This window comes from Copadichromis virginalis, linkage group LG3 (assembly GCF_057382275.1).
Source record: "Copadichromis virginalis isolate Kocher_CV1m ecotype Utaka linkage group LG3, C_Virginalis_male_GT1.1, whole genome shotgun sequence".
NCBI lineage: Eukaryota > Metazoa > Chordata > Actinopteri > Cichliformes > Cichlidae > Copadichromis > Copadichromis virginalis.
The window spans coordinates 54,947,674-54,972,373 of NC_140620.1; the positions used below are offsets into that span (position 1 = coordinate 54,947,674).

A 24,700-nucleotide genomic window follows, 5' to 3' on the forward strand; every position below is an offset into this window, starting at 1 on the left:
CTGGGTCGTCTGCTACTTTTGTTCCTCCATGCCCTCTCAACTTGGTGTGAGTAAAAACATCAATATTAATGTAGGATCGTGTGTGCTTCTAAAGATGCAAACTTTAAAAACTTTAAAATTTTTAAATTAACTTGAGAAAATAAATAAAAAAATAAACCAAAGCTAGATTTCTGGGCATAATCAAAATCTAATGGGTGCTAAGCTTTCATGGAATTCTCACATAACTTGAAAACTAAAGTTTCTAAAAGTACTCAGATTATACAGAATTAATTTTTAGCATTCAAATTATTGTTGACTTTGATCATCCTACTTATAAAGCACAGGAACTGGACGAGATAAAAAAAAAAGGGGGGACCTGCTTAAACATAAAGCTTAATGAAAATAGCGAAATATAGACATAGTTGAATGTAAGTGCTTTTATGCATTTTTAAGCCCATCACTTTCATTTTCATGACAAATTTACAGGGCATGGCTAGTTCTGAGCAGGAAACTGAGTGAAGTTTAGCTGAATTCACATGAAGGAAGTGACTTCACATGTTAAGTGACTGAACATATAGTGAACCACATTAAACAACTTATGGACATCAAACAACAGTTAAAAGGAGAGTGAATAGATTTCTGACTTAGACTTTGAATGAAGAAGTTATATTTATTCAAGGTTTTTGAAACGATAGATGTAAAAGACAACCTAAAAGTTGTCAGGAAGTTTATTTGAGTTTATTTTTTATGTTTCTTACCGTATTACCGTAATGCTAAGTTCTAGTGTTACTATAAATATGTCTTAGGTTTTGTCTAGTTAAAGTTTCATCCATGCGCCCTTGTTTATGTGTCGTTTTCTGTCTCTTGTCCTCTGTGCATGATTTTTAGTTATGCCTGTGCCTCGTTCCCCTTATCTCTTTCCGTGTTCCTCTCCTTGTGTATCATTCGGTCTCCCCAGTCTGTTATGTGTTTCATGTCTGCGTTTTCCATGTCATATCGTCAAGCTTGTGTTGTCATGTCTACGTCTCACGATGTTTCCTATGTTATTTTGACAGTCTGGTGTTCCATGTTCAGTGTGTTCAGTTTTGCCTCCCCTGTGGGATCATGCTCATTTGTGTCAGCTGTGTTTGCCAGGTGTTTCCACTTCCCTCAGTACTCTTCTGTGTCATGTCTCCATGTTCCAATGTGTATGTGTTAGTCCCCGTAGGGAAATTACTCCTTTGCATTTAACCCATTCACCCAGTGAAGCAGTGGGCAGCCACCAATGCAGCGCCCGTGGAGCAGTGTGTAGGGACTGTACCTTGCTCAGGGGTACCTCAGGGTAGCCGTTCAGTGGATTCGAACCCCTGACCTTCCGATCATGGGGCAAGAACTCTATCTACTGAGCTATCCCTGCCCCTGCCCACCTATTCCAGGTGTCTATGTATCCACGCCAAGTTTCACATTTAGGGTTTTTCATGCTTAGTTTTCCCAGTTTAGGTTATTGTTTATTCTCAGCTTGGTTACCTTGTGCATTGCTTTGTGTTTCTCCGTCAGCCATAATAAACGACTCGCTTTCAGTTAATATTAAGTTTGTTTCCATGATTTGTTTTGTCTGGATTTAGGTCTTCTGTTCTCAACTCCACACAGTCTTTATCCACTGCCCTTGACAAAAATGATTGTCATGTCATCTTTATTTCCAATGTGCAATCACTACTTTATATTATTTTTAAATAACTTACAATATTATGTTCCACTTTATCTCTTACAGGTGTTTCATCAGGCACATTTGTTGTGACCCAGAGTCCTCATGTTTCTGTCATGGAGGGCGAGACAGTAAACATCACCTGCTGCTGGACAGGGAAGTTTGAAAGATTTAGAGTGTACTGGCTTAAAAATCAAACAGAAATTAGGAGCGACTACTTTATTAATCAGCCTAATGCGTCTCTGAAAAAGGAAGAGAAGAAATGTTCTTTTTTGAATATCTCAAATGTTAGACCAGAGGATTCAGGGACGTACATCTGCAAGGTGACTGTGGAGATACCATCTTTAACTGAGGCTAAAGGAAATGGGACAGTCATCACAGTCAAGACGATGGGAAGAAGTGGGACATTCGACATTCAAGATAAAAGAAATCGTGAAGAAGTGAAAAAAGTGAAGAATGATGACAACACAGATCAGCATATTGCTCGAGGTAGGTGACAAATCACCAGAATGCTGACAAACATGTTTATGTAAGCCACTGGGTTGTCTAATATAGGTTTACCGAGACATGATCAGGTCTTATGAGCAAACATCATTTAAAAAAAATATTGATTGTGTCTCGAACGTTATTAGTAATGTTTCACTAAAAACATATGAATGTACACTCACAAATCAACAGCGGTGTTATACATCTGCTCTCACATGGTTAGCAAACCGTGCACTAAGACGATGGTGGTTCATAATCCCATATGCAAATGTCTGATTGTGTAGATTTTTAAAATGGCACAAAACCGCTGTGGAACCAGGATAGCAAAAATTAAGTTCATATTTTGTCAAGTTGTGCAGAGGCAGTGTTGGGGAGTAACAGGATACATGTAGCGCCGTTACATATTTAAAATACAGAATATGGGTAACTGTATCCCGTTACAGTTACCGTTTTAAAAGGGGGTATTCAGAATACAGCTACTCTGTTGAACTAAATGGATTACGCGCGGTCTTTTCCTTTTTCATATGTTAGGCTATGCCCTCTCTATTTTTGGAAACCCAAACAAAACATGCATTAAAGAGGCTCAAATGCCTGTGTCTCAATCTCACTGCCCATGTCACCTCTACTTGCCGTGATGTCACATCGCTTGACGTGAAGAAATATTTTTAAAAATTATTTTTCAAAAAATGATTTAATATGAAGGCAATAGGCAGAGTGTTACAGGCATCACCCTAAAGAATGTAGCCTCATGGACAGTATAGTCCGTGCTGCAGGCAGAATGGACTGCTATACCCGTGATGTGTCTGTGAGTGCGAGGGAGGGAGAAAAAGGAGAGTCAAAAAGTACGAGTTGCCACCGAGCAGAAGCAGGAGCTGGAAGCATGTAAATATAATAATAACCACTGCAGCCAAGAAGAGTGCCTGACAAGCCCAGTTGTAAGTAAGCTATTAAAACTCGACTGTACTCTGTGTTCGTGTTTTCCTCTGAAAAAATAAGTTCCGTTGGAGCAGCCTTTCAACGCCTCTCTCTGTCTCTCGCTAGCAAAGTTGACCCAGGCAACAAAGTAAAGCTAGTTTTCGGCTACGAGCCCGACACGAAACCCGACATATTAGCCAGAGGTCCCTTTACGGTTTGGAGCCGCGGACCCATTTTCTATAAGCGCGGAATAGTTTTCTATTCCTGCAAAAAGTGCAGCCTTACCTAATGTCAACCTACTGTTGCGCATTTCTTATTGATATTTGAAAATCCAGTTGGTATTGTTATGTCGAATAACCTTCAGTAATGTCAGTGAAGGTTCTCAGTCATCCAGGTCATCGTAGTCAAAGGAGCTTGCAAAGAAAAGCGTCTGGGTCAAAATCAAGACACAAGAAGTGGAATCCTTCACTGTGCACATTAACGCTGTGGATAAAAACATCAAGTTCACCAGGGAAGACACAAAGGACGACTGTTTGCCTTTCCTGGACTGCGCCGTGCACATCGAAGAGAACGGCAACCTCAACATCGAAGTTTACCGGAAGCCCACACACACGGACCAGTACCTCCTCTTTGACTCCCATCACCCTCTGGAACACAAACTTGGAGTAATTAGGACCCTACACCACCGGGCAGAACATGTTCCCTCTAAGCCTGAAGGAAAAAAGAAGGAACACACACATGTAAAGGAAGCACTCAAAACGTGCGGCTATCCCAAATGGGCGTTCTTAAAGTCAGCAAAGAGGCACAGAAAAGAAGACCAGACACCAGCGAGGGAGGATGAGAAGGACAGACGCAACAACATTGTCATCCCCTATGTAGCCGGTGTATCAGAGAAACTCAGGAGAGTTTTCTCCAAGCATGACATCCCAGTGTATTTCAGACCCAGCAACACACTCAGACAAAAACTGGTTCACCCGAAAGACAAAACGCCAAAACACAGACTTAACAATGTGGTGTATGCTGTACAGTGCAGCGAGGAATGCTCAGACCTCTACATTGGAGAGACCAAACAGCCACTTCACAAGCGCATGGCACAACACAGAAGAGCCACCTCCACAGGACAAGACTCAGCAGTCCATCTGCATCTTAAGGATAAAGGACACTCTTTCGAGGATGCCAATGTTCACATTTTGGACAGAGAGGACAGATGGTTTGAAAGAGGAGTGAAAGAAGCCATCTATGTCCACTGTGAGTGACCATCTTTGAACAGAGGCGGGGGTTTACGACACCAACTCTCTGCCATCTATAATCCAGTTTTGAGATCCCTTCCCAGACGCCTTAACGCCCACTCACATCCTGGGCCATCTGACCTCAGGAATTCGCATGATAAGGTGGGGCCAGGTTTCACAATGAGCTCACCCGAAACTCTGGCTGATTGGGACCCACGCCCAGTTTCCCACCTTGGCTCAGGCGATTAGAGGATCATCAGGGGGTCCTTTTGTCCCTCTGTGGGGGGTCACTCCCACTAGGTTTATATCTGGGACTCTCCACCATTTGACCTTAGAACTGAAGAAGCTTCTCGGATGAGAGGTGAAACGTCTTCAAGCAACTTAAAGAAGTCCAGACGCTTTTCTTTGCAAGCTCCTTTGACAACCTTCAGTAATAGTAATACATCACGCAACAATAGTACATTCATGTAGTTGTAAAAAGCATGATAATATATTAAGTAATCCAACGTATTCAGAATACGTTACTCTCATCGAGTAACATGACGGAAAATGTTACAAAATGCATTTTGTAACATGTATTCTGTAATCTGTAGTGGAATACATTTTAAAAGTAACCTTCCCAACACTGTGAAGAGATGAGTGGTATGGACCTAAAATGCACAGGAGTGGATATAGTGAACAAAGGACAAGCCCTTTATTTGGCCAACAAGTAAATAAAAAAATATAAAAAAATATATAAAAGGGGTGTCAAATGTACGGCCTGCGGGCCACATCCGGCCTAGGAGATAATTTCATATATCTGTTATTAAAGATCCGTCGTTATGTGGGAGCCGAATCTTCAGCCTTGCTGAGAAACCGTGCATGGGAGGGTAGGACTTTATTTTAATGGGCACACCATGCGGCCAATCACATGCGAAGGCAGAGATCACACCATTATGTAAAAGAAGGAAGGGCAGCAGACATTCCTAAGACACAAAGAGACGTGAGCCAGTGTTCCAGGTTAACTGGTTTTTATCCTAGCTGGTTAGATCTGTTTGCACAGTCCATTCTCCGTGCAGCAGATGTTGGATTTTTTACTGAATAGTCTTCTCTGTCTGTCAGCGTCTCGTGGAGTTTGACAAGATTAATGACGTTGACCAAGAAAGGTCTCCATCTCCAGCTCATGCAAATATAGACACGTGTCAATATTATCCTCAGACAACAGTGAAATTATGTTAAAAAAATTAAATCAGAAAGTCTTCCACCTGTCGTCGTGCCCGTGTATTTCTGTAACATAAATAACAAGCCGAGATTTTCCTCACAACACAACCGATGAGCTCGACTGACCGTCGGGTTTACCTGCATACATCCTGTTCACCTGTCAGCTGTTTAAAACCTGCTGATATAGGAAACACGCCCACGTTACCTGGTGACGATCACAGCTTAATATGGGCAGCTGCTGATCAATATAACGTGAAGTTATTCTGCACAAAATAAGCAAATGTATCTTTTTTCCTCAGCGTAGAGCTGCTGGAGCTCGTGCTTCCGCTCAAAGTGATTGATTGTTTCTCTTTTTCTCTTTCTACTACAGACATTTCTGTTGTTTTTTTGTTTTCAAAAAACAAAACAATGACAACAGTCTGGGCAATGACGTTTTTAAATCTCATGCTGACTGTTTTCTTCCTTTTCAACAGCAGCATTTTCTTCAGTATGTAGAAAAACTGTTAAATATGTAACTTCTTTACACTGACAGGAAGGAGAGTTTCACTAGTCTGGCCCACTTAAGTGGGCACCATATGGCCCGCAGTGTAAAAATGCATTTGATGCTCCTGCTTTAACTGAAACCTATACTGGGAGACTATACTAGAACATTAGGAATTGGGGACATTAGGGGATGGTGACTAACGGTCTGAGGGATAAAGGGAGACAATACATACACAAGCAGATGATGAGGGGAAGTGGACATATGGGAACACAACTGAACTGAACACACTAAATGATTCAAGGGGAAGTGAAACAGAACACGATGCAAACAAGACAAGTGACTACCAACATAAAACAGGAAATTACACAGACAGCAGACAGCTAGGGAGGCAGAACACAGACAAACCAAACAGACATGTGGACACAACCAGAGAGACAGGGATCACAAAAGGGAACCCACAACCAAGGAACAAAACAACAAATGTGGTTAACAAACTCAAAAGTGTGTGGAAAACCTACAACAAGTCATAAATCCACAAAACTCAAAACACTGGCATGGAGTTATCACTCCAGCCTGTGGACTGTGTATAACCTGTGTGCACCTGATCAGATGCCTCTGTCAATGAGTTTCAGAAGCCCCAAAGGAAGAAGTATTCACTTATCTCATGAGGACTCTGCCCGTCCTCGCCTTGATCACAGCCTTCTTCTGGCTCTACTATGTAGGGAGCAAAGCTCAGCAGAACTCAAAAGGTACAATACAACACAAAGCTCCAGTGACAGCCAGTTGGTTATGCTGCATAATGACCGGTTGATTGTCATATTTCAGCTTCTTCTGGAAATAAACCAACTTCAAATCAAAAGCAAGAGCAAGACGAGGAAGAGGAAGAAAGAGATGGAAGAGCAGTAGAAGCAGCAAATGAATGTTAGATAAAAGTGTCTGATAATTAAATTTGATTACAAATAGAAGAACTATATTCTTTTGTTACTGATCAGTTAAGAGTATGTATAGTTTTATTCTTCATTCATTCAAAACAACAAATGTTGGCACAACAAAAAGTGACTGCACATGTAAATAGATTGAAAAGTGAATAATACCACAACGCATGAGAAGTAAAGTGGGTAGATGGTATCTGTGTGGAAGTATTGTGTCCAAGTAGTGGTATGTGACACTTGTTGACTGTTGATTCAGTGTGAAAGGTTTATCCTGTGCCCTCACATCTTGAAGTAAGTAAAAAAAAGAACCTCTTTGCTTTCAGATTTGTTCCTATTCTTTGTTTTCACGTTCAGTTAAACTTCAGGTAATTCTGCCATTAAGCTACTAAAAAAATTGGAATAAAACGTTTCTGTGTTTTCTTGCACATGTTTTAACGGCACATTTGTTGTGACCCATACTCCAAATATGTCTGTTCTACTGGAGAGAAGTCTGACAGAGTGAGTGTGAACTAGCTAAATAAGACAAAGGAAATGGTAGACATCAGAATTCTAAAGATGGTAATACAGATAAGCTTGTTGCTGGGGGTAGGTAACAAAATGTCCTGCCATACTTCATGTTGATACCGTCCCGTTATGGACTGTATGATATTATCTTGCTAGTAGTAAAAGTCCGAAAAGCTCCACTTGAAATGAGCAAAAACCCATAAAAATCTAGGCTGAGCACCTGATCCTGTTTACAGTTTTAGGATTATTGTATCTGTACAAAGTTATAGACCTGATCTCAAAGAAGTCTTCTTTAGCAACTGAAGAAAATACAGTATTTAAGAGCTGCTACAGCCTGTGCAGCTATATCAGTGTCATCCATGCTTGTTGCCACTTTTATGTTTTACTTTGCAGATCACATTAGCTAAGTCTGCTAAAAACTGAACCACAGACTTGCTTCACCAGTAAGTATGAGAGCTGATGGCTAGAGTCTGTAAGGTGTAAGGTCCAGCCGATTGGAGCACTGGGGATAGCAGTTGTTACAATGTAGCAGTGCCTTTCAATCGTGTTTTCATCTAACAAGAAGCAGTTCTTGCTACCTGGTAGTGAATAACTTGTGTTTACCTCATCAGATGAATTTCCCAGGTAGACATGTTCATTTCAGTCCTTAGACTCTACCTATCCTTACCCTCAGCACAGCTTTCCTCCACCTAAGGAACAAAAAGCCACATAAGGCTGAAAATAAGCTAGTTTTCAATATCAAAGTGTAAATGGAAAATTTATTTATTTACTTTCTTTAGCCTTCCATCTGTAGCACTAAATGTCTGTCCTTTAACTATTTGCTCAAAACAGTATGATTTTGCTGTTATGAAGAATTCAGCGAAGCGAAGGAAGATAAGCTGTGGCTTTGAACTCTGCAAAATCTGTAAAAGACGAGACTAATCTGAGCTTTGGGTGCCAATGTTTGGTGTGAATAATTTGACCACAGATGTAGGCGTCAGTTGCTATTGTTGGTTCAGTGTGAAGGAATGAAGCTTTTATTAACTGGCCTGCTGTTTTCCTGTATATGCATCCTCTCTTGGGGTAAGTAAAAAAAACCCTCGTGCATTTTCTTTTCTCTGCTTGTTTCAGAATTTTATAAATCATTTATAACGACTGGTAGTTCGGTCAGGTACTATTTAGCTGTAGTAGTGTTAAGGCTCAATTTTACAACTTATTTTTCTGTATTTCTTTGTAAAATATTGAACAATTTTACGTCTGTATGTCCAGTGTGATCTGTGACCTCCAGTATATGTTTTTCTATCCAGGTACTATTTTACTGTGTTTGCAGTGTGTTTGGAATCATTGTAATGCTGAAAAATGAAACTGTTGTCAGTCAGACACATTTCAGATGGTGCTGCATAATTGTTGGTACTTTTCTACATTTAGAATGATTATATGTCGTAATGATTTGTCCTTTGCAAAGTTGTCTGTTATGTGTAGACATAACACTTGTGTCATGTTTGTGTGCGGTGTTCAAGGGATTCAAAGGTCAGTATTAAGTGGCTCAACAAAATAAAAGCTAAACAAAACAAATAAAAAAACAAACAACATTCACCTGAAAATGGCCAGATATGAGGACCGGACTGAAAAAAATTAAATGAACTTAAAAGGAAAGAAGAAAAACTTTGAACTGTTGCTAAGACTGAGGCATGGCTCGAGTGTTTTGCACAGTACTGTACAATGTTGTTTGGTTTTTGTTCTTTGTTTTCTGTGTCTTTGTTTGTGCAGCTTTTCAGTCATCCAGGTCATGGGAGTACTGTCGTATTTCAAATGCAGTTTCATCAGCCTGAAACACACTGGCTGTTCAGATGTCTTGCTTACCTCATGGCACACAGGTTGAGAACTACTGGTCCACCAAACAATAAATCTAAATGCTAAAGGCTATCAATTGAAATGTTATAGCTTTAAGTTGCTCGGCTTTTGTTCCATTACTGGGAGAGGGAACAGCGGTGATGGCTGCTACTAAGTTTCCAGGAAGTTGGATTGTTAGCATGGTAACCCTGTAATTTAAGGTGATCAGATGAACTCTATCTACTAAATGCCAGCTTGACAGCATTTAGCTCAATTCAGTGCTGTACTAACTTTCAAATTCACACAGAGTACAGCTATGCTAGTAGCTCTTAACAGCATATCCTACAAAACACAGACTGTATATAAGATGGATTTATATTCTGATAATTTTAAGTGGGTTTTCATTAGATAAGTTGAAACCATAGGTGATAGGGAACTAGTATTTTCTTGGTACCCATGCTTAAAGGTACAGTGTGTAAAATCTCACCACTAGGTGTCAGTAGATTGCACATTGAAGTGAAGTGAGTTCTGTTTTCTTATAAGTCTATGAGAATGCATCAAATTCTTGGAAAATGTTACTCCACAGTAGACCATGTATATTCAATATTCAAAATATTTCTGACTCACTAGCGCTTTGAGGGCTCCAGAACAGTAGAAAAGCGCTATATAAGAATCAGTCCATTTACTATTCCCTAGTGATAACTGACTTGTGACTGACAAGTCACAGATGAGCTGGCTGTTACACTGTTACAAAATAACGTTGCAATTGTTACTGTACGTTCTAAAACTGATACAATTGATAACACTTTAAATAGCATGTTTATAGCAAATACATGTATTTACATTGTTTTATGTCGTCACTGCAGTGTTACAATAAAGTCTTTTGTGACTATTATGTTTTTCACTTTCTTATTCATGCCTATCCTGTTGCTCACTGATGAGGTTTTGGCACTGAAAACTACTCAGCATGTAAAGCATGTAGTGTGTTGTCACTTTAACAGAGCCAATCAGGGGAATTCACAGCACACTCTAAATAACAACTCAGGTTTTTCTCTGCTTGGACTGACCCAGGCTGTGAGAGCTAGTGTGACTGGCTGCTTTGCGGTCTGGCTCAGCTCCCAACATGCAATGGCACGTATGCAGCAACTGTGCCAATCAGCTCCACCCAGCACCACAAACTGCTCCACCTTTCCTCCTGCAGGCAAAACAACAAACCACTATCACAGTTAGGTTTAAGCATAGATGCTAAAAGACACCTTGTTCTTATGTAAGCCGCACTGTTTGAAAATATGTGACTCCCTCAGAATGAGACTGTGATAGGGTAATAGAAATCTCTAGTATCATCAGGTGTGAAATCAAAACAGGTGGATGTGTCGACTGCTTCAACCCCTTGGGAAACATAGTAGCAGCAAAAAGTAGCTTCAGACTCTGAGGACTTCACAGAATGACAATTCACGTCATTTATGAACTCTCAATTCACGTTTTCAGGTGACCTACATCAACTTCCTCCCGGATGTTTTCAACAAAATAATAATAATAATAGAATAAAAGCTATACCACTACAATAATCTGGCAACGTAAAACCTCCAAAACAGTGCAGTTAAAAAAATAAGTCAAATATTAAAATAAATTAATGTTAACATGTAAACTTTGTATGTATGCATGTGTGTAAACTTGCAAAGATTGACTTTCAAACTATTTTAATAACAATTCTTGAACAAAAATACAGTTTATTACATTATCTGTCCTTAATATGTATTTTATTGTGACCCCATTTCAGCATCTCTGCATGAGGATAAAAAAAGTGTCCTTTTCAGTCGGAAGAGAAAGGTCTGAGTCTTAGTCACAGCTTCTATAGTTTGTCTGTAGCTGTCTCTGTCTGAAGGAGGAAGCAGCAGCATCTGTGGGTTTTCACACTTCTCTAGAAAACAGAAGATCTTTGAAGAAAACATGGTGCACAGTGTGTGTGTGTGTGTGTGTGTGTGTGTGTGTGTGTGTGTGTGTGGTGGGTGGGACTAAGAGAAGATGTGACAGATGAAGCGATTGTAACTGTTCAGTAGTGAATCAGTGTGGCAAGATGAAGATCTTGCTAAGTAGCCTGCTTTTCGCCTCTCTCTGTACCCTGTCATCCTGGAGTAAGTAGAAACACAACTTGGTAAATTATTTTATTTTCATTCCATTCATCTTAAAATGAAAAGTTGAGTTTTCCTAAATTTGTTTGTGATAAATAATGCACAATTTTATTAACAAACAATAAATGTCTGGTATTATAATTTCCCCTCATTATGTCAGTGTTCACAGTTCTAGGTTCTAAGAAGTGAGACTAACTTAGATTTTGAATGAGGAGGTTATAATGATTTGCAGTTTTTGAAATGCTAGATGTAAAAGACAACATAAAAGTAGTGTCATGACGTCTTTATTTCTGATGTGCAATCACTACCTGTTTTTTTATGACAAAAATCACTATAATGTATTTGAAAGTATGTCTGTGTCTGTGTAGGTTCTCAGTCAGACATGCCATGTTAATCTAAGGACATGGAAAGAAAAGCGACTGAACTACTTTAAGTTTCTTGAAGTCATCAGAGAGAGTTCTTAGAACTGAAGAAGCTTCTCTGATGAGAGGTGAAACATCTTCAAGAAACTTAAAAAAGTTTAGTTGGATTTCTTTTCAAGCTCCTTAGAAACATGTCTGCATGCTGTATTTTGTACCAAAACCTGATACTTTTAGATTAAGCTTTAGAAATATGTGTGTCTTGTAATGACTTACAATATTATGTTCCACTCTTCCTCTTACAGGTGTTTCATCAGGCACATTAGTTGTGACACAGATTTCTAAAGTTTCTGTCACGGAAGGAGAGACAGCAAACATCACGTGCTGCTGGACAGGGACGTTTGAAAGAGTGAGAGTGAAATGGCTAAAAAATCAAACAGAAATTATAAAAGGCAACTACACCAACTTGATTCAGTCTCAAGGGTCTGAAAAGAAATGTTCATATTTGCATTTCTCAAATATAAAAACAAAGGATTCAGGTACATACATCTGCGAGGTGATTGTGGAGATACCATCTTTAACTAAGGTTAATGGAAAAGGGACAGTTATCACAGTCAAGACAGGCAACGATACTAGCATCAGCAACACAGAAGAATCCGGTAAGTGAATAAATATCCAATGCACAAGGTTCAGTATGGTGACATATTAAAATCTCTTTTTACAAGTGTAGTAGATATTTAAACAATATGAACTGTTGACTAAAAATAACTACTGTCACTGTCATTTTAGCTGGTTTTGGTAGTCTTAATAGACAATTAATGCATTTTTATCCCTCTTTTTTGTGAAATGTTAAACAATTTTACCCTGCTAGTACCAGTTAGGATTACATTTTTACATTAGATAGATGGATGTGATTATTATTATATTATTATTACAAATTTTACTGATTCTGCAGTTTCCAAGAGGTCACAAATCAAAGTGATCATTTCCCTGGCTGTAGTGGTTCCTTTGCTCCTCACCACCCTCGTCTGTTACTGCACTCTGCGAAGAAAACAAGGTACAAACTTTAAATTATTATTGATCAATCTGAGACCGTTATGAATGTTAGACTGAAATAAATTACAATACACAAACATTTCTTTCTTACTTCTGTTTTGGTTTATCTATAAATATATGTATTGTGTGTGTATATTTAAATCCTTGACATGACACAGGTATCACACACATAGTTCTCAGTGATATACCTCAATCACCATTTCTTTACACTATTAATGGGCTATACAGGAGCCAATTCAAACAATGAGCCAATATTTCCACATATGTAATAAAAAGTTGCAGCAGGAAATACATGAGGAATTTTTTGAACTGTGTGATTTTCTGTAACAGCATTCATTTAGTAATTTCTGCAGACTGCAATTTTCACATAGACGTGGGAAGTCTGAGTTTCAGGATCATGCAAAACTCTTCCTGAAAAACACAAGTGCCAAACAACCTGCATCAAAAAGCCTTGATTTTAGAACGTCTGATGTGAAGGCTGACACTTTCCTCACTAATACAAACTCATTTGCACAACTGTCAGTTTGCATGGCAGCAAAGTTTAAGTGTTGTGGTAAAACCGATGAAAGAAAAATAGTAACTGAGCCACAAGAATATTGTACTTAAGATTAAACTAAAACCAGGTGTGAACAAACACGTCTGTTAACTGAAACAAAATAAAACTAGACTTTAAAAAAGTATTAACTGAAACTATAGTGTACACTCACAAACTAGTAAGTTAAAAAACTAAAATTAAAAAAAAGAAGAAACTAAAATATGTTTTTAGCTTCAGTCTTTGACAGTTTGGTCAAATTTGTCAGAACAGCCTGTGTTGACTGTGTTGAAACTTTTGTTGCACGTTTACTGGGAATTGTTGGTATCTGCATGACTGAAAGTCAAATGCCTGCAAAAGGTGCTGCTTGTTTTGTAATATCTGTCACTCCCGACACATATCCTACTCATTATATTAAATACAGCAAAGATGACCCTGACACGAATGAATCAAAATATTTCCAAATAATATGAACTAGATAGAAACTATATATATACTAAGTCAAAATGAAGAAACTAACTGAATCTAAGCTTATCAGCTGATGACCAAGTTAAATATGGCATCTTCACAGAATATACACTCAATGTAAAAGTGTTTTGAGGGATCAGAAAGAGCAGAAAAATGCAGTTTATTTACAGTGGCACACTTTCTTTGTTCTTGAATGAGATGTTGCTTTTGGTATTAAGTCAACTAGTATAACTAATGTAATTTTAATGCTCCTGACTGATAAGTTTTACAAGGGTTTCATTAGAAGAAATATCTCGAAACCTGGAAAATAGAATAGAAAACAACAGAATTATCATGGGCGCTCCACGCCAACTGTGCGGGAGTATAGAAGACATCAGCAATAAATAGCAAACAGAAGAGATATATACACAGTGTAGAGGAATATGTAAAAAAAAAAACAATAGAAAGAGTGAAGTGCTTGCATGTAGCTCAAAATGAAAATGGCGATTCTATTTTTCAGAACGTTCTCCTGTATAAACAACATCATATAATGTCTTACAGAGCAGCGAGGTCTGTTATATATATTTATGGACGAAAACAAAGGCGAAGTATATTTGATGTTGTTGTAAGAAACCGATTGGAACACGATGAGATTTATCCAGGTCACCTTAACAGTCAATATAGAGAAAGTAAACATCTACTTTTTTCTAATAATTTAGAAAAATATTTTGACACTATCAGTTCAAAATTAGTTGTCAGTTTTTGTAACCCTATTTTTAAAGAAAGCACCACATAGCTGAAGCTCCCATAGAATCTCTTTGCATCTAAAATACAGTTAAACAATGTAAATTTTAAAAAATCTCTTAGAATTCATAGACAATAAGAGTTAAAAGAAAATATATTTAAAAAATGTGTGTGTGTGTGTGTGTGTGTGTGTGTGTGTGTGTGTGTGTGTGTGTGTGTGTGTGTGTGTAGAATTAATTCTAAAAGCCATATTAATTGAATTTTTGAAGCAAACAATTCTAAACACAACACTACTGCTGTGGAGCTCCTAAACATTAACACTTTGGGCATCTACAATAATGTGGATTGGAACAGCGTAAAGTCTGCATAGTTTAGATACATTTGTTAAGAATAATCTGTAATTCTAAACAATCTGGAAAACTGAAAGCAGTTTTTCACTGATTGAAAGGTAAAAGAGCTTCTAACAGGAGGTCTGGTTGTGAAAACACCCAGAATCTGCACCTGTGGAGATTCAAACAATTTTCAACAGTCATGTCAAGATTTTTTCTTTTTATAAGTAAAGACCTTACAACTTTATCATAACATGCATATTTACATATGCTTTTATGATATGTATTACTGTGAAAACTCAAAGTTCCTCTACACTACAAGCTGCATTCATACATTTATTAATACATGATTCACTAGGAACAATTTGGAGTTCAACCTCTTGCCCAACGGAATCAAACCAGCAGATTTCCTGTTGATTGATCATTTACTTTGAAAATGTGGGATTTCAGATGTATTCAGTTACTTTTATTTCAATTTAATTCAGTTTTATTGATATAGTGTAGATCCACAACAACATAACTTTGTTTCAATAAGAAACAGAACAAAAAAATGTAATAGCGTTGTGTACCAAGGACAATGTTTTAATACAATGGGGCTATGAAAGAGATGGCAGAAAGAGTCCTAAATGATTCCGTTTTTAAACTGACAGCTAGCATCAGATTAAAGAAGAAGCACATGTAGATATTGGCAAATCTAAAGTCCGATTTAAGTACAAAGTGGAAGCAAGTGAGTGAAGAGTGGATGGTCAATGAGCTGAGACTGGCACACAACGATAGCTGAAACAGTTGGTTCATATCCTCCTGGAGGTGATTCATTGATGCAGATATGGAAAAACAAAACACTGTGGTTGGCACTGTCTTCTCACAGCAGGAAGGTTCTTGGTTTGAGTCTCCACAGGTGCAGATGTGAGGCAGATAAAGTGTACAGAATAAAACACTGTGTAGAAAAGTGAATGTGAATTATCATAAAGTCCATTTCGTCCCATAATAACAGGATGCCACAGTTGAAACACTGACAGAGATAAGTTTGTTAAAATAAAATGAAAATATAAGGAGGGATGAAGTATTGTGTTTGTAACATTACAGTAACAGTAACAGAGACCGAAAGGATTAAATGCGGCTCCCAATTAGGTCATTATTCTAAAAAGAAAATGCAATTTAAATCCTTGTAATCATTTCTATGTGGACGTGTGTGTTTTCAGCACTAGCAGCCCGAGTCATCTACGAGGTTCCCCACGTAGACTCCGAGATGGCAGATGCAGACAAAGACAGCACAAGCTCCTCCAGAGGCTCGTCTCAGTGGGTGAGAACGGGGTTCATTTCAGGGTGATGTTTTAGTTAGTTTAGGGGGACAATAGGAAACAGTACTGAAAATCATTTTTAAACAGTCCAAATACATGTTGATCCATTTTCACTGAGTTATTCACGGTGACTTCAACATTGAGACATCATAAAAATATAACTGACATAATGTTTCTACCTAACTATGTGTTAAACTCAGATTGCCTGTTGAGTTTTAGGTTGTGCATTTTAGGAAACACTGACCTGTGGAGCGCCTCGGTCTGTGATGTCTGACTGATGAGCTTCTTCTTTATGTCCTTCTCTTTCAGCGGCAAGTGCCTCTGTATGAATCCTTCTACTTCGAGCATGTGGATCCCAAAGAAAGTAAATGAGTGTCGGCTCCAGAGTTTTCTTGTGTACTTTCTGTCCTGTATATAGCATATTTTTCTTACATTTTTGCATGATTGCAAAAAACCCCATATGTGGTTGTAAATATGTATGTATTTTTCTATAAACTACATCTTAATTAAAATTAATTTCAGTGATGGGGTGTTAGTCCCATAAAGCCTGAATCACAAAATAATAATATGTTTATGTGTTTATTTAACCTTCTGACAAATAAAAAAATAAAATAAATGATGAATTTGCATAGTTTTTAATTTGTGGCATCTTTGCTATATTCAGGATTTTTGTGTAATTTCTTGCTTAAAAATGTTTTGTGCAATTTATTTCGGTATTTCAGGGGGAAAATCACTCTGATCATGCAGACATCATATAGGATACACCCAAAATCACAGGGTTATACACTGATAATGGTACCAGGCAGAATTTGATCGGGCTAAAACACGATCAGCAACAGTGAGGGTTAAAAATGCGACACTGAACACGCAGGTTTCGTAATGATTACAGCTTACGATTAGGATGCTGAATGGAAAGTGTGGTGTTCAGGGGTGACTGTATAGTAGGTCAGTGACAGGAAGTGGAAAGTACGCCTGTGACGGGCGAAGGTTTGCTATGTGTGTGTTTGTCGTATCAACCATACAAAACTTGTACATCTCAAATAAATCTGAGACATTAAATGCATGTCTCTGATATTATAAATGTGTCCTCATCATTCAGTACATCTTCTCTGTATTCATGTAATAAGGTCAACGTTTCAGTGTTTTCACCATGATTGAAGGCAGAATCAGACCAGTTAGCGACGAGCTCCTAAAATACCTTTTCTCTGAACACTGACCTCCAAGTTGACTTAGCAACCCATACGTGATGTTTATAACTATAAACATTTTTCTCATCCTGGTTCTTGCTGGCTCAGTGCTCCCACAGTACAAGCTACAGTCACACATTTATTCAAGCATTCAGAACAATTTGACAACAATTTAAATTTGCCCAAGGAAATCAAACCAGCGGGTTTCCTGTTTTTAGATGACCTACCTAAGCATCTGAGCCAAATGTCCTAGTAACATTTGGTGGTGAGCAAAGACTGACAGACCTCAAACTGCAACATATACTATTGCAGAAAACACGAGATGCTTATGTAACACTGGTGGTGCAATACTAGACCTGTTAGTGCTACTTCTTGCCTTCTTTGCATGTAGTGCGGGCAGTATAGTTACCTTTAACCACAGTACGCGGACAGAAGGGAAATATGGACCAGATCAGACAGGTTCTAGATTCGTAGGAGCCAAGGGTGTATGACAACAGAGGACTTGTACACAGTAGGTGCAGAAAACACAATTGCATTTATTAACAATTATTAAAGTTGTGCACATTTAACAAAAGTAGAGCGCGCTTCTTGAAAACAAAATAAAATAAACCCCACAAATGGTCGACCTAAGGATATATTGTCTTTTGTGTCTTTTTTTTAAAAGTCAATTTCAGTCTTTCAATGTTCAGTAGTCACTCAGTGTGTTTGTAACCAGTCGGGTTACAATCTACCAGTTCATCCGGCTCTTTGGGCTGGGCTCGCCATCCAGTACTGGAAAAGGGATCCTCGATTCTTCTCAGGTCCTCAAAACCAATCCAATCCAAATAAGCAAAGGAAAAAACCTGACCTGGGGACCAGGCCAGAACACAGTAGTTCAACATTTAAGCTATCATGCCTGTAACTTATTATTACTACTGGTTGCTTGTAGTGCTTCTAAATTTTCTTCAAAATATTCTATGTTGTACAACAAATTATTCTCATTTCAAAGGGAAAAAGTGCATAGGAAACACACATTTAAAACAATACAAAATAGCTCAGCAGTGCATTAAAAATACACATTGGCTTGAGACTTATCAAGTTTCAGCTAAGTAAAGTGCAGGTGAAGGCACTTAATTTCACATTGCTAATACTTAGTGTGCAGAACTATAATTAGCACCATGAGAAAAGGGAACATGTGCTAACATAACATCGCACAACACCATACATTATACATCAATACCACAGTAATGTGACATAAACCTTTAAAGAACATCTCATATAAAGTGCAGCAGACTCAGTGCTAATTGCTTTAGCCTCGGAAAAGGCACTTTCATTGCAAAATGGCTAACGGAAGTTAGCATCAGAGCTAGCGGCAAGTAGCATGCTATGCTAGCGCACGTGTGCTGCCTGGGACTTACCATGCGAAGCAACAAATGCTACACGGGGCTTCACAGTGCTCACGTTGGCTCACGGCCTCTGGAATACAGTATCACTCTTATTATTCTTGCCGAAAAAAGGACTTTCTCTATCCAGCTAGCTTCTTTGCCGCACGGGTAAACTGATCTTTCACCGTCTGTGTCTCTGGCGTATCTGACTGGCACACGAAGGCACACGCAGGTGTCTGAGCAGCGCACAGACTGGGGGAGGGTCAGACCGGCCAATGATTGGTCGCTCAGTGGATCTGACAAACACACTCTAAAGGACTAAGTCCTGCCCCCACACCATCTATATACCACATATACATATGTACATATTAAACTTATGTTTACATGCTTTTTATCAGTATTTATTAGGGCCCGAGCACCGAGAGTGCGAAGGCCCTATTGTATCTGCTCCGTTTCTTATTATTATTATTATTATTATTATTATTATTATTATTATTATTATTATTATTCACCCCAAACAAGGGCCTTTTTGAGGGCCTAAACATGCTCAAAAACTCATGAAATTTTGCACACATCCCAGGTCTGGTGAAAAATTTTGTATTTTAATGGTTTTACATATGAGCACTGGGAAATGGCTCTACAGCGCCACCTATGCCTTGTTAAATGCAGCCCTACGACCACATCGTTTGAGCTACATGTATGAAATTTGGCACACATGTGTATCATGCCAAGACGAACAAAAAAGTCTGTGGGCCCATTGACGCAAACCCAACAGGAAGTCCGCCATTTGGAAGAGAAGGTGACATTTTGGCTCTAATTTTGCCATTTCCATGCCTCGAACTTTTGCGAACTCCTCCTTGGGGTTTCATTTCATAACCTTCAAATTTGGACAGTGTCAACTACACCCTTGTGCCATGTTAAATTGCGGAGCTTTTGAGTTTTCACAATACTATGAGGCCGTGGCGCCATGGCGAATTTCGATGACTCGCCATCAAAATCTTATTGCCTCTCATTTTGTCATACATTTTCTGACCTTGACCAAAGTGAACACATATGATAAGGCTCCACCCCTGAACATATTTCAACTGCCATATTTGACCTCAAGGACAGCGCCACCTAGTGGGAACAGGAAATGTCATGTTTTACACTTTGGGGTACAGTATAGTGATGGGTGACATCTGCAGCCTCAAATTTCTCCAGGAAAGCCTTAAGGAGTTGGTCTTGGGTTACAGTGAAAACTGTGAGTTTTTGCGAAAGGGTGTGACCCCAGCAGCATGGCGAACTTTGATGTCACGCCATGAAGAAACAAATTAGTATAACTCAATGAAATCCAGTCTGATCAGTACCAGACTTTACAGGCATGATGTCAGACCCGCCCTGAACAGATTGATGTGCCCATTGTCGGAAATACGGACAGCGCCACCTAGTGGCAACAGGAAATGTCATGGCTTTAATTTTGTTGTACTGATTTTCACAGGTTGATCGTGGCCACCTCAAAAGCGGTGAATATCACCATCAGTCCCTCGTGATGCTTCAGTGCAAAAATTGTGACTTTAAACTGAACGGCGCACCCTGGTGGCAACGCTGTTCACCATGAAAGATGAAGTGGCTTTTGAGGGTCTTGGCAAGTTTATAGAGGCTTGAAATTTGGCACACACCTCCAAATAGATGAAGGCTTTGTTGTCATGTGATCATTTTCATTGAATATCCCAAAATGGCTCCACAGCGCCCCCTACAAAATTTCAAAACCACAGCCCCTGCTCTGTGTTTTATGTATGAATCTGAAACCTGGTAGGCTTATAGGAGATATCAAGATGTACAAAAAAGTCTCTTGGAGCAATATCCCAAATCCAACAGGAAGTCAGCCATTTTAAAATTAATGTGCAATTTTGGCAACATTTTCCCCTCTTTTCAGGCACCGTGCTTTGACGTACTCCTCCAAGGGATTTCATCAGATTGATGCAATCTCCTGTGTGTGGAATCTAAAGACCTTTGTGATGTTAAATTGTGAAGCTTTTTACATTCAGGGAAACGGGGTGGTCATGGCGGCACGTAGAGTTTCAGTCACTCGCCAAAAAGCACTAATCTGCTGTCACTCAAAAACACAATGTCCAATCTCTCCCAAAGCTCATAGGCGTGATGAGACTCGAGCTCGGAAATGTTTGTTATGCCATTTGTACATAATGGTTAGAGCGCCACCTAGTGGAACGACTAACTAATCACGAATGAATGAGTTGAAATGTTAGCTGGTGGTTAAATGCATGAATTCCATCAATGTGACATCAGATCGGACGTGCTGGTTTTAGGTGTTGGGCGTGGCTCGACGCGCCGGGGGTGCGAGGGCCCTCATAACGCTGCTTGCAGCTTTAATTATAATTAATTTTGTTTTTATCAATATTTATTTATACTTTTAATCCCGTTCTTAACACTGGGTTACACTTACATGCAGTGCTCCGTTTTTGGGACAACGACGGCATGACGATTGTCACTGAAGCATTTGATGTGTAATTGAAGTGCAGACTTTCAAGGTTTAATTCAAACTATTTAAGAATTACACCTATGCTTTAATCCTTGGATGAACGAACAGCCAATGTCTGCCCAAAGTCTTTAGCCATTGGGCTGAATGTCTGCTTTTTTGCTAAATGTTCTAACAACTGAAGTCAAAGTCAGCTATTGTCAAAGAACATATGTACAGTCATACACAAGAATTTGCTCCCATGGTCCTAAGTGTAGACTCAAACAATATAAAGATTAAAAGATGAAAAATAAAACAGGAATCTTATGTAAAACACCATACAATACAATACTATCTTATATAAACAGCAGTGTCCAACTCAATCATAGTGATTGTGGGCAAGTTCGCGTGGGTGTGCAAGTGGGGGGTGGGGCAGTCAGTGAAAGGGCAATGGTGGTGGTTCAGAGTTTTATATGTTTGGGGGTTGGGGGTTTCAGAGGAACGAGGCGAATGCAGGTCTGGGGTTCATGTGTGTGACAGCAGGGAGTGAATTCAGCATCCCGACAGCCTGACGGACGGAGCTGTCTCTATATCTGCTGGTTCTAGCCCGGAGGCTCTTCAGTTTCCTTCATGATGGCAGCAAACTGAAGATGCTGTTGGACGGATGAGTGCAGTCACCTGTAATACAGAGGGCTTTCCAGATTAGGCAGATGCAGTAGCTGTCCTGGAGAGAGGGAAGAGAGGTACCCACAATCCTCTCTGCTGCTCTCACTAGCCGTTGTAACTTTTCCGGAAGGACCCAGTGCAGGAGCCATACCACACAGTGATGCAGCTGGGGGTTGAGGCTCTTGCTCTCCTCAGTTTGCAGAGTCGCTGTTGGGCTTTACTGACCAGTGATGCTGTGTTTTTTGATCAGGAGAGATCTTCTGAGATGTGCACACCCAGGAACTTGGCACTGCTTACGCTCTCCACAGCAGCACCACTGATGGTTAGTGGGGTGTGCAGGTGTGAATTCCCCTGAAGTCTATGATGATCTCCTTAGTTTTCTCCACATTCAGGGACAGGTTGTTGTTGCTGCACTACTCTGCCAGAGGGTTAACCTCTCACCTGTAGTAGGTTTCTATCATTGTGGCTGATGTGACCTACCACAGTTGCATCATCTGCAAACTTGATGAAAAGGTTGAAGTTGAGTGATGGTGTGCAGTCGTGGGTCAGCAGAGTGAAGAGGAGGGGCCCCAACCCACATCCTTCGAGAGTCCCTGTACTTGTTATTGTGCTAGAAGTGTTACTGCAGACCTTTGCTGTCTGCTTTCTTCCTGTCAGGAAACCCAGCAGCCAGTTACAGCCAGTAACTGAATAGGCCTGCAGCTGTCTCATGAGTTGGTATGAGTCAATGACCACTGCGGATATTATTCCCCTGTAAACTTTATACTTTATACCGTCCAATACCAATACATAACCCCCCATGGACGGTTCCGATTGGATTAGCCCACACAGGTGGCTCATAACACACAAATGGTGCATTTAACCAAATGATCTACAGGGCCTGTCCGTATAATTGAGCTGTATGAGATAACAGAATAAAATGTTTTATGGATAGTTACAATAAAAAAGCAAGCTAGCATTGGATTAACCCCCTTTTTAAAGTCCGTCTATAATAAAACAAGAATAAATGGTTTGTGCAGATGTCTGCACAAATACTGTACACACTAAGAACATTACTTATCTGCTGTACAACATTTACTGGTAACTTTGTTACTACTTTGAGTAAATGTTTTCTCATGTGATTAGTTAGAAGAAACACAAAACTACACCAATCGACGACGATGCCGATGATAAAAGGGTGTTTCCTCAGTCCTTAGTATAATGAGTAACAGATGCACCTTGCTCCAGGCTGTTAACTCTGCCTGTGAAACCAAACACTAATATCAATAGTTTTAAAAGTTTAAACACATACATTAAGTGGTAGGAGACCAGACTTTTTGTGTCAAGTCCCTTCAAATGTTTTGTCTGTAAACCTTTTTGCATCATAAAATAAAAACAAATATGTGTCAGCACCAGAGATGGGCAGTAACACATTACTTGTTACTTGTAACTTGTAACTTTTTTCAAGTATCGAGTAATGTAAGGGATTACTATTGCAAAAACGGTAATTAGATTACCATTACTTTCATGTAAGCACTGTGTTACTAAAACCGTGGTTTTTTGCGCGAATGTCTCGTGACAGTGACATAAGCGAGTGCGACGTTCGTGACAACAGCTGTGTGCAGATCAACAATGGATAATATATCGAGTGCGGGAGAGAGTGTGAGCGTGCAGCGTTTAAAGCGTGGAAGTACTGACCTTACTTTGAGTTTGATTCCATAAAAAGTGACAAAAACATTAGCATCCGTTGTGCGTGGGAAGAAAACTTCTTTTTACAGCAAAAAAATCCCTAAACTTCCAAGCTAGCACCGAGTGCGCAACGACGTAATGAGAAACTCACAGAGAAACTTGCGGATTCTTTAACTGACCGCTGCGGCACACCTGCACCAGGATAAACCTCCGCCTACGCCACTCCTGCTTTACAGGTGAAAATAGAGCAACAGGACCGCTAGTCTTTGATTTTATTTACTTTCTGCTGTGTTTTACTTGCATCTATTTGAAAGAGTGAGTGTAAACACAAAAAACTATTTTATTTTATGAGCTGGAATGTGCAGAAAATAAGTTTAAATGTTAAACAAGTTTCGTCCAGTCAGAGAATGTTGCATATAATAAGTATAATATAAGTCCATCCATCCATTCGCTTCCGCTTATCCTTTTCAGGGTTGCTGGGGGCGCTGGAGCCTATCCCAGCTGTCATAGGGCGAGAGGCGGGGTACAATATAATATAAGTACAATATATAAATAATAAGTTTTTGCTTGATGCATAAAGTTAAAAGATTTAAAGTTTAAAGTTTTAAAAAGAGACTTTTCCATTTGATTACATTTTGTATGATGAATTATGCAGAAAAAGTAGAATTGGGCTGAAAGATCTATCACTTTATTACCTATTCAGGTTGTAAATCGTGTTTTTAAAAAGTAACTAAGTAACTAAGTAATTAATTACTTTTGAAAATAAGTAATCAGTAAAGTAACAGGATTACTTTTTGGGGGAGGTACTCAGTAATTAGTTACTGATTACTTTTTTCAAGTAACTTGACCAACACTGGTCAGCTCTACTTGCTCTCAGGGTTAGTGGTGTGTCACTAGTGCTATAAAATAGAAATCCATTTACTGTTATAATTTAACAAACTAGCCGTTGTATTCTGATTTACCGGCACCTTATAATCAACCTCGTCCTACTGTAGATGTGCACCCAGAGAAGTATCACCTATGGTGCAGTCGTTAATTCATTTCCAGTTTCTTTGAACCTTGACACTCTCTTAACAGTTTTTATAGTTTACAAAGGCAAAAGTAGCCCATCGTAGGTGTGATAACGAACTAGCCTATGTTTGAAGTATGGGCAGCACATACTGCCCATACTTCAAACACACGCGCCATGAGAGCTCTGTATGTGAGAGTGTGCTACAACACTGCTATAAATATAT

The 24,700-nt window shown here is 39.2% G+C and overlaps 2 protein-coding genes and 1 long non-coding RNA gene across 3 annotated transcripts; 2 read left to right on the forward strand and 1 right to left on the reverse strand.

Annotated features, from left to right (window-relative positions):
* Positions 1 to 7,154, forward strand: LOC146715325 (uncharacterized). Its single transcript, XM_085451736.1, has 4 exons — positions 1 to 46; positions 1,730 to 2,152; positions 6,610 to 6,726; positions 6,803 to 7,154. Exons 2-4 carry the CDS (start codon positions 1,780 to 1,782, stop codon positions 6,901 to 6,903), a joined length of 591 nt encoding a protein of 196 aa, XP_085307862.1. The 5' UTR covers positions 1 to 46; positions 1,730 to 1,779; the 3' UTR covers positions 6,904 to 7,154.
* Positions 7,155 to 11,281: 4,127 nt separating this feature from the next.
* LOC146715326 (uncharacterized) lies at positions 11,282 to 16,752 on the forward strand. Its single transcript, XM_085451737.1, has 5 exons — positions 11,282 to 11,360; positions 12,022 to 12,375; positions 12,672 to 12,773; positions 16,027 to 16,127; positions 16,435 to 16,752. Exons 1-5 carry the CDS (start codon positions 11,303 to 11,305, stop codon positions 16,495 to 16,497), a joined length of 678 nt encoding a protein of 225 aa, XP_085307863.1. The 5' UTR covers positions 11,282 to 11,302; the 3' UTR covers positions 16,498 to 16,752.
* Positions 16,753 to 17,821: 1,069 nt separating this feature from the next.
* Positions 17,822 to 19,070, reverse strand: LOC146715327 (uncharacterized). The gene is made up of 2 exons (XR_014919345.1): positions 18,710 to 19,070; positions 17,822 to 18,159 (listed from the first exon to the last, which is right to left on the reverse strand). It is a non-coding gene; the product is annotated as an uncharacterized LOC146715327 (long non-coding RNA).
* Between the last annotated feature and the right edge of the window lie 5,630 nt (positions 19,071 to 24,700).